Here is an 11,762-nt window from a genome sequence, read left to right as displayed (position 1 = left end):
ACCCAAATAAGAGATCCGTCTCACAAATACGACCCGTGAGACCGTCTCACACAAGTTTTTTCCCATTAAATATATAGCATCAAGTGAATTGTATCTTGAAAATCTTTATTTTGAATATTTTTGAAAAATTCATTTACATCTATTTATTCTATATTTAAATCTGCCAAACATTTAATACCTTCCACGGTAAGTCGGTAACTTGAACGGGTGGGTTCTTGCAATGTACAAATTTGAAAGCTTGATGTACAAGCTGGTATTATATTTTGTGATTTCCTTGATTAGAATATATTAAATATTATAATAAATTTTTTACCTCTCCCACAGTACACGACAGTTATGCTCGAAATCTCGCTCCCACCCTGCAGTAGCCGGATTTCGTAACGGTCACATTCCCGGATCTCTCTCTCTCTCTCTCTCCCCCGAAAACTACTCGTTAATCTTACTCTACTTTCTCTCTTTACTCAACCCTCTCACACACGCTTCCTGCACCAGAATCAGCTGGATTTGGGTTGAAACTAGGGTTCGGAAGGGGTGTGAAATTCTCCCGGACGATGTGTAATGGTTACTGCCGTGACATCGAATCCTAAGCTGCGTTCCTCGCAGAACGAGAAGCGGCCGCCGTTGCTTCCCACGGATTCCGACAATGCGCCGATGCGTCGTCCCAAAGGACGCGAAGTTAGCTCCCGCTACCTGTCTCTCTCGATTTCGTCTTCGAACTCTTCCAATTCCTCGAACACAACTTCTTCATCCAACACCTCGGGAGGATCATGGTCTTCCTTGATTTATTCGAAGAGGTCGCAGTCTCCCATGGTCAGCCACAAAGCTGCGGTCGCGACGCCGAAGAGCTCCGTTAAGGACAGGGCGCTGTCTGCGGAGAGGCGGCGACCGGTGGTTGCGGCAGCGACCACACCGTCTAATGCGGAGAGAATGTTAATGACGTCTAGGCGTAGCTTATCGGTGTCGTTTCAGGGTGAGTCGTATTCATTGCCTATGAGTAAGGTGAAGCCGCCTCCGACCTCGTTGGGAACCACCGCCGGTATGAGGAAAGGTACTCCGGACCGGAGGAAAGCGGGAGTCACACCTGTCAGAGATGGACGAGAGAGGGACATAGAGAATTCGAGGCCAAGTGAAAAGCCGAAGCAGCTATGGCCTGGTAGATTACGTGGGGAGAATTCGAGTTTTCTGAGTCGGAGTTTAGATTACGGTTCTGAGAGAGCGAAGTTGAGTGAATCGGGGGCTAGGTTTAAGGAATTGAGAAAATCTGTGGCTGATCCATTGAATTCAGATCGTGAGAGTGTCTCATCGGGGAGTACGGCTAGTGGGAATAAGATTCGTGTGAGAGGAGAGCCGCGTGGGATTGTTGTCCCAGCAAATTTTTGGCAAGAGGCAAATATGTCGTGCCATGATGTACAAGATCCTGCATCACCTGTAACAAATAATGCTTTGAATAGAACAGCTGGTTCCTCAAAAGTAACCGTTGCAAAGAAATTTCTAAATGATAGTCCCGTATCATCCCCTCGGGGCATTTTTGCAGGTAAGGGATTGTCTCCTCTTCGAGAGGGGTCAAGGGCGGCATCACCAATCAAGGGCTTGGGATCATCAACTGGTAGTCTACTGAGAGGTTTGGGTAGTCCTACAAGATGTAGAAGTGGAATAGGTAACTTAGTGAATGATGACAAACCCTGCACTACACCATTTATGTTGAACTCTGCTGCTGATCTCGGGAGAGGGAAGTCTGGGAAGAATCGAATTGCTGGTGCGCAGGAGCTGAAACTACTGTATAATCGTCAGTTACAGTGGCGATTAGCAAATGCAAGGCTAGAGAACACCCTGTTAGTACAAAAACGTACGGCAGAGGTACCCATTTGTCCCCAAATTTTTTGATTTGTGATTATGATTGAGTTACTAATGTAACAATTTAGTGATCAATTAGTCTGATGAAAGAAGCCAAAGTCTTTTATACAGCCTCTTTGATAAGAAATCATCTACGTTTCTTCAATGTCCAGTTTAATAAATGCTTAGTAGAAAATCTCCATTTTCCTTCAATTTTATACGTATGTCTAGTATTAAATGTCAAATATTGCCTCTATATTTGACCATATTAAATGAAAGATGGAAATTTTTTTGAAGGGAATCATAGTAATATTTTGTGAAATGCAAACTATGAAATGAATTTTTTAACTTAATAGTCCTGCTCGATGTCAATTTGGATTGAAACAAATGAGGTGTACACATTAGGTGTTTTAAAAAGTTATGGGTATCTGATATGCTGGTCGGTGAGCTGTGGTTTCAAGTTCATTTGAAGTGTCTCTCAGGTTAAATTTTGCTATGAATAACATTTGCACTTAGAAATAGTTGTCATTTAACTTTATTCTTGATGATTGTTGTTGGTGCACAAGCTCATAAGTGCTCTGTCTGCAAACATGTGACCTTTTAGTTGAATGATATATAGTCTCACACAATTAACTGATGATTAACTTTACAAGCATAATCCCATTTACCTAACACAAGATCTTGAACGCTTTTATTTGTTGCTTGTTGGTTTCTTTTATTAGATTATGAAAAAAAAATTGTTTTCACTTGTATCCTTTTTTTTTTACTTCCCCAGAGAAACCTTTACAATGCTTGGGTGAGTAACTCAAAATTGCGGCACTCTGTTAAGTCCAAGAGAATTGAGCTACTATTGTTGAGGCATAATCTGAAGATTTATTCTATCTTTAAGGAACAGGTCAAACTTTTTTCTTTCCTGTAACTTTGTTCCAGTACTACTTTTTCAGTTGGTTGATTTTAGAACGTGTATTTGCTATTCAGATTCTTTTTGGAGAGTCGTATTCTGTGCGAAAATCGTTTTTTAACATCTTGCCCTTCTATGAATTCTGAGAACCACAATTTTTGAGATCTAAGTTAAAATGTTCATCACATTTGCAAATTAGTTTCCATGAGATGCTTTTTTGGAGTAAAATTTATATTTTGATTATGTTGAAAAGATCATCTTTCAGTCCTTTCATTGTTTTGAAACGCCTCCGCGTATGTATTCTTTTTATCTTAGGATAAGTATTCAAGAGTTGTGGGTTGCCAGTACGAGATTAGTTGACTTCCCAGGACAATGTTTTATCATTCATGAATTTGTTAATGACAGGAGCCACATTTGAAGAACTGGTGTCTGTTTGATAGAGATCACCTGAATTCATTGTCTGGTGCTACAGTTGCGTTGGAAGCTAGCACTATCCTTCTACCTGTTGTTGATGGAGCGAGGGTGTGTTGTTTTTTCCCTATGAGTAACTATAAATTTGGTGCCTTGGGCAAATTTATCGTAATAGAACTTTGCGGTTGTTATTTTCAACATGTTCAGGCAGATGTTCACAAGGTTCGAGAAGCTATGGCTTCAGCTGTTGACCTTGTGCAAGCAATGGCGCCTTCGATACAGCCTTCGCTATCACAAGTAATTTATTTTTTTTGAAACAATACAATTATAGTAACTTTGCAGTCTTATGTATTGCTTAGGCTTCTTTTGAAGGTTATTAACATGTCTCCAAATTATTTTAGTAATTTGTTGTTTTTGAAATTTATATGTATCAATTTTTTACTGGGTACCTTCAGTAATTTGTGATGGCAGTGTTTTGCCTTTAAAGTGTGTTTACTCTCTGGAAACGCCTTTTCACTGGAAACAAACTTTTGCATCCACAGGTGGAGCAGATGAACTCAATGGTGTCAGAACTTTCTAACCTAAGCGCAAGGGAACACAATTTGCTCCAGGAATGCAAAGAATTTTTATCAAAGACCTTCATACCCTTGCAGGTGAACAAAAATCCCCTTCCACTTAAACAATCAACACAAAACCAGTTTTCAGATCAAGTCTCAGTTTACTCATCATAAACTTAAATTTCATTGTATGCGCTTCTATTCTTGCCATTTCGTGTGGTTTACTTGTCACACTTCTTGGGAAATACACCAGATATTCTTCTTAGTTCATTGGGTTCATCATAGGTCTTCCACAAAGAAAAGAAAAGGAGTCCGTCTGACTTATTTTTTTCGAATAAATTTGATGGTGAACCGGCCCCATTTTGGCCTGCAGTTGCAGCATATGCCGACATAGGGAAAATTGGGCCGGTTCTCCATAAAAAATTATTCGAAAAAAATAAGTCTTGGTCAGATTCTGGTGAGCTGATCGGTAGATTCTGAATTGTTACTTTTTTAAATTAATTTTTGCCACTTACTAAGTTTTATGGGAAAATAAAATATTTTCCTGGATTTGTTATATACTGCAATCGAAAGAAAAGTGTTATTGCATTTTAACACTGAGTTATCATACCAGGTGATGCATTGTCACCTAAAGACCCATGCATTACAAGTTCAACATTTACCTAGTCGACAAGCTTGACAAGTATGTGAAGATTGACCTCTTTTTAATTGCTCACGCGAAGCGCTAACTTGAGAGATCACCGCCAACAAATATGGTATACTGTTGTCTTTCGTTAAAGATTGCTCGAGACTGCCTGTTTTCTTCATGATTGGTAGAAATTTGCAGCTCCCCGATACGTTTTATTTTTGTGGGGGAAAAATTGGTAGGCCAATTTCTTGACCAGTCCTTTAGATTGTATATATACTTGTAAATGTTTCTAGTATAAATTTCTGTCATACAGATATTCTAAAGTAGCCACTTACTTGAATGCCATATATGATATGATCAAAAGTTGTAAGCAGTATAATCGGACTCATTTGATTCGAACTTTACAATAATTGAAGTTAAAAAATTAATATGATATTCTTATTTTTCAATTTATCAGTTTATCTCACGAGTCAAGCGTATGTGTCAGAATCTCATGTAAATTTTATGTACCATTATGCAATTTTGTATGTTTCATCTTATATAGCCTAGACGGTTGTTACATAAAAATTGATTGCCCCATCAGTTACTCTCAGGTCAAATGAATATTTTAGAGTACTTTAGAAAGTTCCATCGATGCCAGTGCGTGAAACCATGTGTCCTATTTTCGGATCTCTTTACTTCGTTAATTTCTATTTATTCCATCGCGATTATGGATTGATTTTATTTAATACAAAACACGAGTGTTATGTTGAAAACAATGTAGCTGTAATAATGCGCCATTTGTTTTGATAAACATGTTGTAATGGTTAAACAATAATTTATAAAAATGACCCTGCGGAATGGTGGAAGGATGCAAGTGTGACACCTGCATGCATTTAAGTAGGAAGTAGGATATGCTATGATTCAACCGCTAACATTATTTTAATTTTAATAAATTATGAGGAAGCAGAACACAGCCAACCATTTGTCCCACCCCAATTTTTGGTATCTAACCTAAGTGGCGGAGCCAAGTTATCGTTTCTATTCGGATTAAAATTTTTTAAATCATTATTGAATTAATATTGACAAATGAAAATCCGGGCTACAAAAAAATAAATGTCCAGAGTAGATGTCCTATAACATCAATATCTACCTAGCGATATCCATCTATTGAATATATAGTTACATATCATTTGGTGGAGAAATATGGACTTCAAAATTCTATAGTTTGTAAATACTGATTTTATATCTAAATCTAACACAAAAATTTATGGTGAGCGAGTCATTTGCTCATATTTACCATGTTAATGGTAACATAATAGTGGTTTATTGTCAATATATAGTTGTACTTTATCTGATGTCAATATCTCAAGTTAAAAATAATCTTTTGAGTTCAATATATGATGATAACAGATATCTCTTTCGACTCAAAAAAATATTATACATGTTATTGAACATTGAATGGATTAGTAAGCCTATTGATATCATAAGTATAAGCCCATATACCAGTGAGTCAATTTTCACGTATCACACACTGGTTTTCCAAGTAATTCATTTTAAATTCTATCATAATTTGCTATTTTCCTTTCCATTGATATAGTACATTGAATTTCCAAGCAATTCATTCTAAAATTCTATCATAATTTTCTGTTTGAGTATCTATTTCGGATCCACTCATTCAAACTTTGATTTTATTTATTTCGTACACATTCTATCTATTTAAAGCAGCTAGCTTCTTTTGCATGATTTTTACTAGTTCTGAACAATTTTATACCTATTTCTTTATTTTATTTTATCTAATTTGATGTTTTATTTACATTAAATATTGTAATTGTCGTGCAGTAATTACTAACATAATTAGATATTTTTCAACGGATCATTAAATGTAGTAAATAAATTATAAGACCAAAAATTATGATTTTGATCCTGTAAATTGATTGTGAATTTTTTTTAGTTTGGATTTTTTTTTATTTGAAATCACTAAATCTAACAAATATTGATTATTTGATAACGATGCACTTTTAGGTGGTTAGTGATATTTATATTTACATCATTGAGTCACATAAAAAAGAATCAATATCAATATTAGTTGGATTTAGTGCTTCGGACAAAAAAAATAAAACAAAATTTTTTTTCTGTAGTAATTCAACGTGACATGAGCGTGAAAGGAGTTTAAGAATAAGTAAAAAAAAAAAAAAAAAATTAAGTTACATATATAAGATCCAAACAACCCATTACCGTATACTACAAACCTATGTACACTAATAAATTTCCACTAACCATTTTTAAAAAAAATAATAATAAAAACAATGAATTTCCAATATTAATTTCCTAATTTTGATTTTGTTCAAAAGATTTCTAGTTTTGTCGCCAGCGAGAGACGCGATTTCTTGGCAGGGTGTGGGCTTTCGACCTCCTCTTCAATGCCGGAGCCAAATCCCGGCCAGAAGTTCGGCAAAGCCGGCAGGTTCAAGTCGAAGTCTCTGTGTGAACCGGTGGATCCCACACCCTCCGAAGACGTCACCGCGCTGTTCCCTGCACCAACGTTGCCTTCGTAGTGGCGGCGCTTGTGGCCTCCCAAGGCCTGCCCTGTGGGAAAGCGCCTATGACAGATGGAGCACTCGTGGGTCTTCCCGCTTCCCATGACACCGCTCAGTGCTGTAGCAGACGTAGTGGATGTTGTGGGTGCGGAGTTGGAGGTAGTAGAGTTTTCATCGCCGCCGCTAAGTTTGCGGTGGCTGGCTTTGTGTCCACCCAAAGCTTGGTAGGATCCAAACGCCTTGTTACAAACAGAACACTTGTAGAGTAACTTAGCCGAGTCCACCGCAACTGGAGGCGGTGGTGTTCTGGTCTGAGTTCGTGAATTCTTATCCATCATCACCAGTGGGGCAGAGGTAGAAGCCACCGACGCGGAGGCGCCGCCGCGAGCGAGCATGATCAGACAAAGAGCCAAGTACTCTTCCTCAGTGGGTTCCTGAGTTTCAACGCTACGTGGACGCTTGGATCGCTTGCCTTTCGTGCATGAATCAAGATACATTAAACTGGCCTTATCATTCTCATATAGAAACGAGGGCGTAGGAGTAGTCGGCGAGTTCAAAGCTTCAAGAGCCATGTTTACAACTGAAGACAATTGATCAAGAACAAGAAGAAAGTGAAACGACGATATATGCTTTAATTCTTGCTAATAGAAGAATGGTTCGATGGATAGACGAGTGTGAAGTGTTGGGTTTTTATATAAGGAAGAAGAGTAGCAGCGGTGGAAAGGACAGAGGAAGCTGCGTGACAAGTGTGAGGAAAAAGAAGAGGTCCACTCATGACTCAACTTCGCAGCCAAAGTCATGTAACACTCCAGAACACGTTTGAGTATATTCATTTTTAGGTTGAAGGCCAAGTGGGTTAGTTGTGTGGGAGCAAGTAAAGTACTCGGCGGGGGTGGGTGAGCTTCGGACTCAGTCCAAGTCAAACCTTCTACACGGCTGCCGCAATATAGCCAGCTAATACAATTCCAATTCTATCTTGTATTCTGTGTGTTTTCATTTATTTTAGGGTAGATTTAATCATTCATTTAAAAAAATTTATCCGAATCTAGCTCATGTCCGAGATGGCTAACTTTTTATTGCTATTGAAAAGTAAGGAGTAAATCAAGTCGGCTATGGATTTGTTACTGTACTTTTGTATTCATGAACTTACACCAACTGTCTGGATGATTTGAACCAATATCTTTGATTAATCCAATTTGGACAGAATAAATAATACAGCTAATTGAAGGTTTAATATTCAAATAATTATTCAATAAATTAAAGTTGTATCAAATTCTTCTGCTCCCAGGTCAAATTAAGTTATTTGCCTTTTTCGAATTGGCAAAAAATTTGAGAAACATAATATTCAAATTAAACACAAAAAAGTCCACTCTTTGAAGTAGTAAAAGTTTAAATATATATAAGTGATAACAATGTCCTAATCGTAAATTTTATCTGGTTAAGATGATATGTTTGGTTTCGATATTGTTATCAACATAAAAGCTATTTTTGCTTAATATCAATCATTTTTGCGATTTGGATGAAATCTGTCTCAGTAAATTATAAGACGATTAATTTGTGCCAAATTAATTCTTAAGAAATCGGAATTATAAAGCTAGTTTTGTTTTTACTTTTTGAAATGAAGATTACAAATTAAGAGCACCTGAACTAAGGAAAATAAATTCAAAAGTTGATCTCTTCACTCGTCCACATCTGTATAATAAATGCAGGTAATTTTCGATTTTGATTCTCAAATCTGACTTGTTGCAATTTGACTTTGACTTTTGAATTCGTACCATCCTAGAGTTTTCCACACAACTTTTTCAAGATTCCCCTTCATATTTTTTTTACGAAACTTCCAATTTTTAAAAGAGTTATTTCTTTTTGCTCCTACACATCCTTATGTATGGATCGGATTTCGAGAAATATATAGAAATAATTATTCAAGACTTATATCAGCAATTTTATTATTATTATTATTTGATGTTTACGGGAAATTTAGGATCCGATTCAGCAAGTGTCACTTATCCAGACGCAAGTTTCGATATTGTCCTAAGTCTGAAATCAATAATAAGACCGGTAGAAGGGGGCCAGGAGGGTGTCCCGGCGTAACCCCTCCGACGTTCAAGTCAGATACTGAGGATATAAGTGGAGAGCAGATAAGGGTGCTGCTGAAAAATAATATAATGAATGAATTAACACTCAAATCTGGTTTTTATAGGGAAATACTTGTGCCCGTTATGGGCCTGTCTTCTACTTGGTCTAGGGATGAAAAATACCTGGGCTCGTCATGAGCCTGTCTTCCACTTGGGCTAGGGATGAGTCATGAGTAATGGGCCCTTCATGTGGGTATCATTATTATTATTATTACATATGGACAGAAATTTTTCGATATTACCTCGTATCCAGATCTCTTTAATTTTATGAGAAGTTTATATCACCTCGCCCATTTTTTTTAAGCCGCTGAAAATAAAAACTTAGGTCATTTTCAATTTAAAGTTTTAAAGTTGCGTTTGGGCCAAGTCCGTACCTTTGAATAGTATGCCCAATTTTTATGTTTGATGGGAATAGTTGTCACTTGTAAATGGACAACTTGTGGATTTGTAATTAGAAGGGACACGAAAATTGGACAAGGAGTGTAACAAATCGATTTATAAATTTATTTTCTTGTCGTATAATGTATATAACATAACTTTTACAAGAAAATTGTGAAAAAAAAAATTGGTGAAACTAAAATTATTTGAAAGATAATATTCCTCATAGAAGGGTTAGTTTTTTTAAAAAAAGTTCGTGTTTATCATCTGTAAAAAAACATTTTAGCGATTAAAAAAATTATGCATAAAATAAACAAACTTTTTACTAATATTGGTGTTTGAATGACAAATAGGTATTTCCTTAAATAAGATAAAGTCTCCGGAATGAAAATATAGGGATCACAATGAGTCGGTTTCGGATAGAATTCTACGCCTTTCGTCCTCATTCTCATTTTTTGTATCCACCCCCATGCTCGTGTCTATCTCCATACTAGTCGGATATTCAACTTTCATCTTCATCCTCATACTCATAAGAGGACTGAGTATTCATAGAATACTCAAATATATTGTTACCACATATAATTGCATTTTTCAATTTTGAATTATTTTGATAAAACCTTATTTGTCAAATTCTTAAGAGAAAAATAAGAAAAATATTAAAGATATAAAAATAGCAAACTAAACATCATATAAGAAATAAATAATATTATAAATAATTTATTCCAATACCATCATCCTACACACACGCACACACACACACACACATATAATCGGTACATCTAATCGGTATTTGAGTCGGATATGAGTATGATGTCACTACATACGCCACCGTCCACATACCCTATTACTTATTTATTTAATCCGGTAAAAAAAATCCTTCCACACCCTCCTCCATACGGGTCGGATATCAGATTCTCCATCGAGTTCGGAGCAAATTACCATCCCTATAAAAATATAGTAGCTGATATAGTGTTAACCAATAATAAGTTTAACACAAAAATTCATATTCGATCCAACTTATGAAAAAATATTACTTTTACTTTTCACTAATGATATGGATCATATCAATCCATCTTGCGAATATTGATCTATCATACCGTCCTTAAGTTTAATCATCACGACTCTAAAAGCCTCATTACCGTAAAAACTGAGACAAAAAATTATGATATTTATGATCTCATTGATCACTTTAAAATAGGATGAATATTCTTTTCATCCTATGTATTCACATAAGGTCTGCTGCTGTAAAACATACCTTATAATCTCAACATTCAGATCGTGTTGGTGTCCATGTGGTTGAGTGTGTTAATGTTATAGAATTGCCAGAATTGAAGGTATGAAACCTTGCACCAGATCAATGTACTTCATAGATGTTAATAAAGGGTTTATAATATCGAGATACTAAATTGGAAGATATGGAAAACATTATTAATTTTAACTTCAATTATTATAGAACTCGAGGCAAATGCCGGATGAAATAGGGTGTAGAGTTTTATCTTTTGCACTAAACAGTGTCATATCTGTGTGTATTTCTAGATGTACGTGTTAAACTTTGAGTGAATCTTGTTTTTTCTTTTTCACTTTCTAAAATGCCAATCACTTAAATATTTGTATGAAACTTATGTTAACATATATCTTAAAATGATTATTTATTTCATAAAATACTCCTTACCCTACATATTGATATAAAACATTAAATTTTGGTATCTAACAATGGTGAATATTATAATATATGTGATACTCTTGTCCCACATCTTGAAAATTAAAGATTTAAAATGAGTTTATAATGACTTACAATGGACTTCTATAGCAACTTGGGTTAATCATTTTCGTAAAGTAAGGACGAATACGAAGTAGTTGATATAGGGGCTCAACTCGGGCTCGAGCTCGGGCTCGGGGCGTGACAATATACATAATTTAGAATTACGCAAAACATGTGTTTTATTACCAGTCTTTGTTATGTGCCAATGGAGTATCTCTCTTGTGAGACGGTATCACGAATCTTTATCTGTGAGACGGGTCAACCCTACCGATATTCACAATAAAAAGTAATATTTTTTCATGGATGACCCAAATAAGAGATCCGTCTCACAAAATACGACCTGTGACACTGTTTCACACAAGCTTTTGCCGTGCCAATGGGCCATCGCATGCTGAAGCCAGACTTCTTTTGTTGTTCGTTCCTATACCACATTGTCTTATAAGCAAGCTGGTTTTATCTTCAAAAAATACGGGTTTAAGTAACTATATTTGTTAATAAATCCTCGTGAATCTCATTTCTATACTTATTAGTAAAACTGGGGGAAACATTTGTCCCCTTCGTAGAAATATCGACAGAACATATCACCTTTCCCATCCTTGAAGATCTGTATATTTGCATATTTACACCGGAGCTGTATA

At 36.0% G+C, this 11,762-nt stretch overlaps 2 protein-coding genes across 2 annotated transcripts; one reads left to right on the top strand and one right to left on the bottom strand.

The window, feature by feature from the left end:
- Positions 1 to 313: 313 nt before the first annotated feature.
- On the top strand, positions 314 to 4,709 carry LOC140962121 (QWRF motif-containing protein 2-like). Its single transcript, XM_073420992.1, has 6 exons — positions 314 to 1,857; positions 2,609 to 2,728; positions 3,140 to 3,256; positions 3,353 to 3,442; positions 3,688 to 3,798; positions 4,316 to 4,709. Exons 1-6 carry the CDS (start codon positions 559 to 561, stop codon positions 4,379 to 4,381), a joined length of 1,803 nt encoding a protein of 600 aa, XP_073277093.1. The 5' UTR covers positions 314 to 558; the 3' UTR covers positions 4,382 to 4,709.
- A 1,891-nt stretch (positions 4,710 to 6,600) lies between these two features.
- LOC140960746 (zinc finger protein ZAT10-like) lies at positions 6,601 to 7,792 on the bottom strand. The gene has a single exon (XM_073419003.1). It carries the CDS (start codon positions 7,419 to 7,421, stop codon positions 6,657 to 6,659), a length of 765 nt encoding a protein of 254 aa, XP_073275104.1. The 5' UTR covers positions 7,422 to 7,792; the 3' UTR covers positions 6,601 to 6,656.
- Between the last annotated feature and the right edge of the window lie 3,970 nt (positions 7,793 to 11,762).

Source organism: Primulina huaijiensis, chromosome 16, assembly GCF_012295235.1.
Source record: "Primulina huaijiensis isolate GDHJ02 chromosome 16, ASM1229523v2, whole genome shotgun sequence".
Classification (NCBI taxonomy): domain Eukaryota; kingdom Viridiplantae; phylum Streptophyta; class Magnoliopsida; order Lamiales; family Gesneriaceae; genus Primulina; species Primulina huaijiensis.
The sequence above is the reverse complement of the archived record's forward strand: the minus strand, read 5'-3'. Positions and strand labels throughout refer to the sequence as shown.

Bases quoted from the DNA above. Each gene is read 5' to 3' on its own strand.
- LOC140962121 (XM_073420992.1), top strand. From the start codon at position 559: ATGGTTACTGCCGTGACATCGAATCCTAAGCTGCGTTCCTCGCAGAAC. The intron at 1,858-2,608 runs GTACCCATTTGT...TTACTTCCCCAG, and splicing joins TACAAAAACGTACGGCAGAG to AGAAACCTTTACAATGCTTG. The intron at 3,443-3,687 runs GTAATTTATTTT...TTGCATCCACAG, and splicing joins TACAGCCTTCGCTATCACAA to GTGGAGCAGATGAACTCAAT.
- LOC140960746 (XM_073419003.1), bottom strand. From the start codon at position 7,421: ATGGCTCTTGAAGCTTTGAACTCGCCGACTACTCCTACGCCCTCGTTT.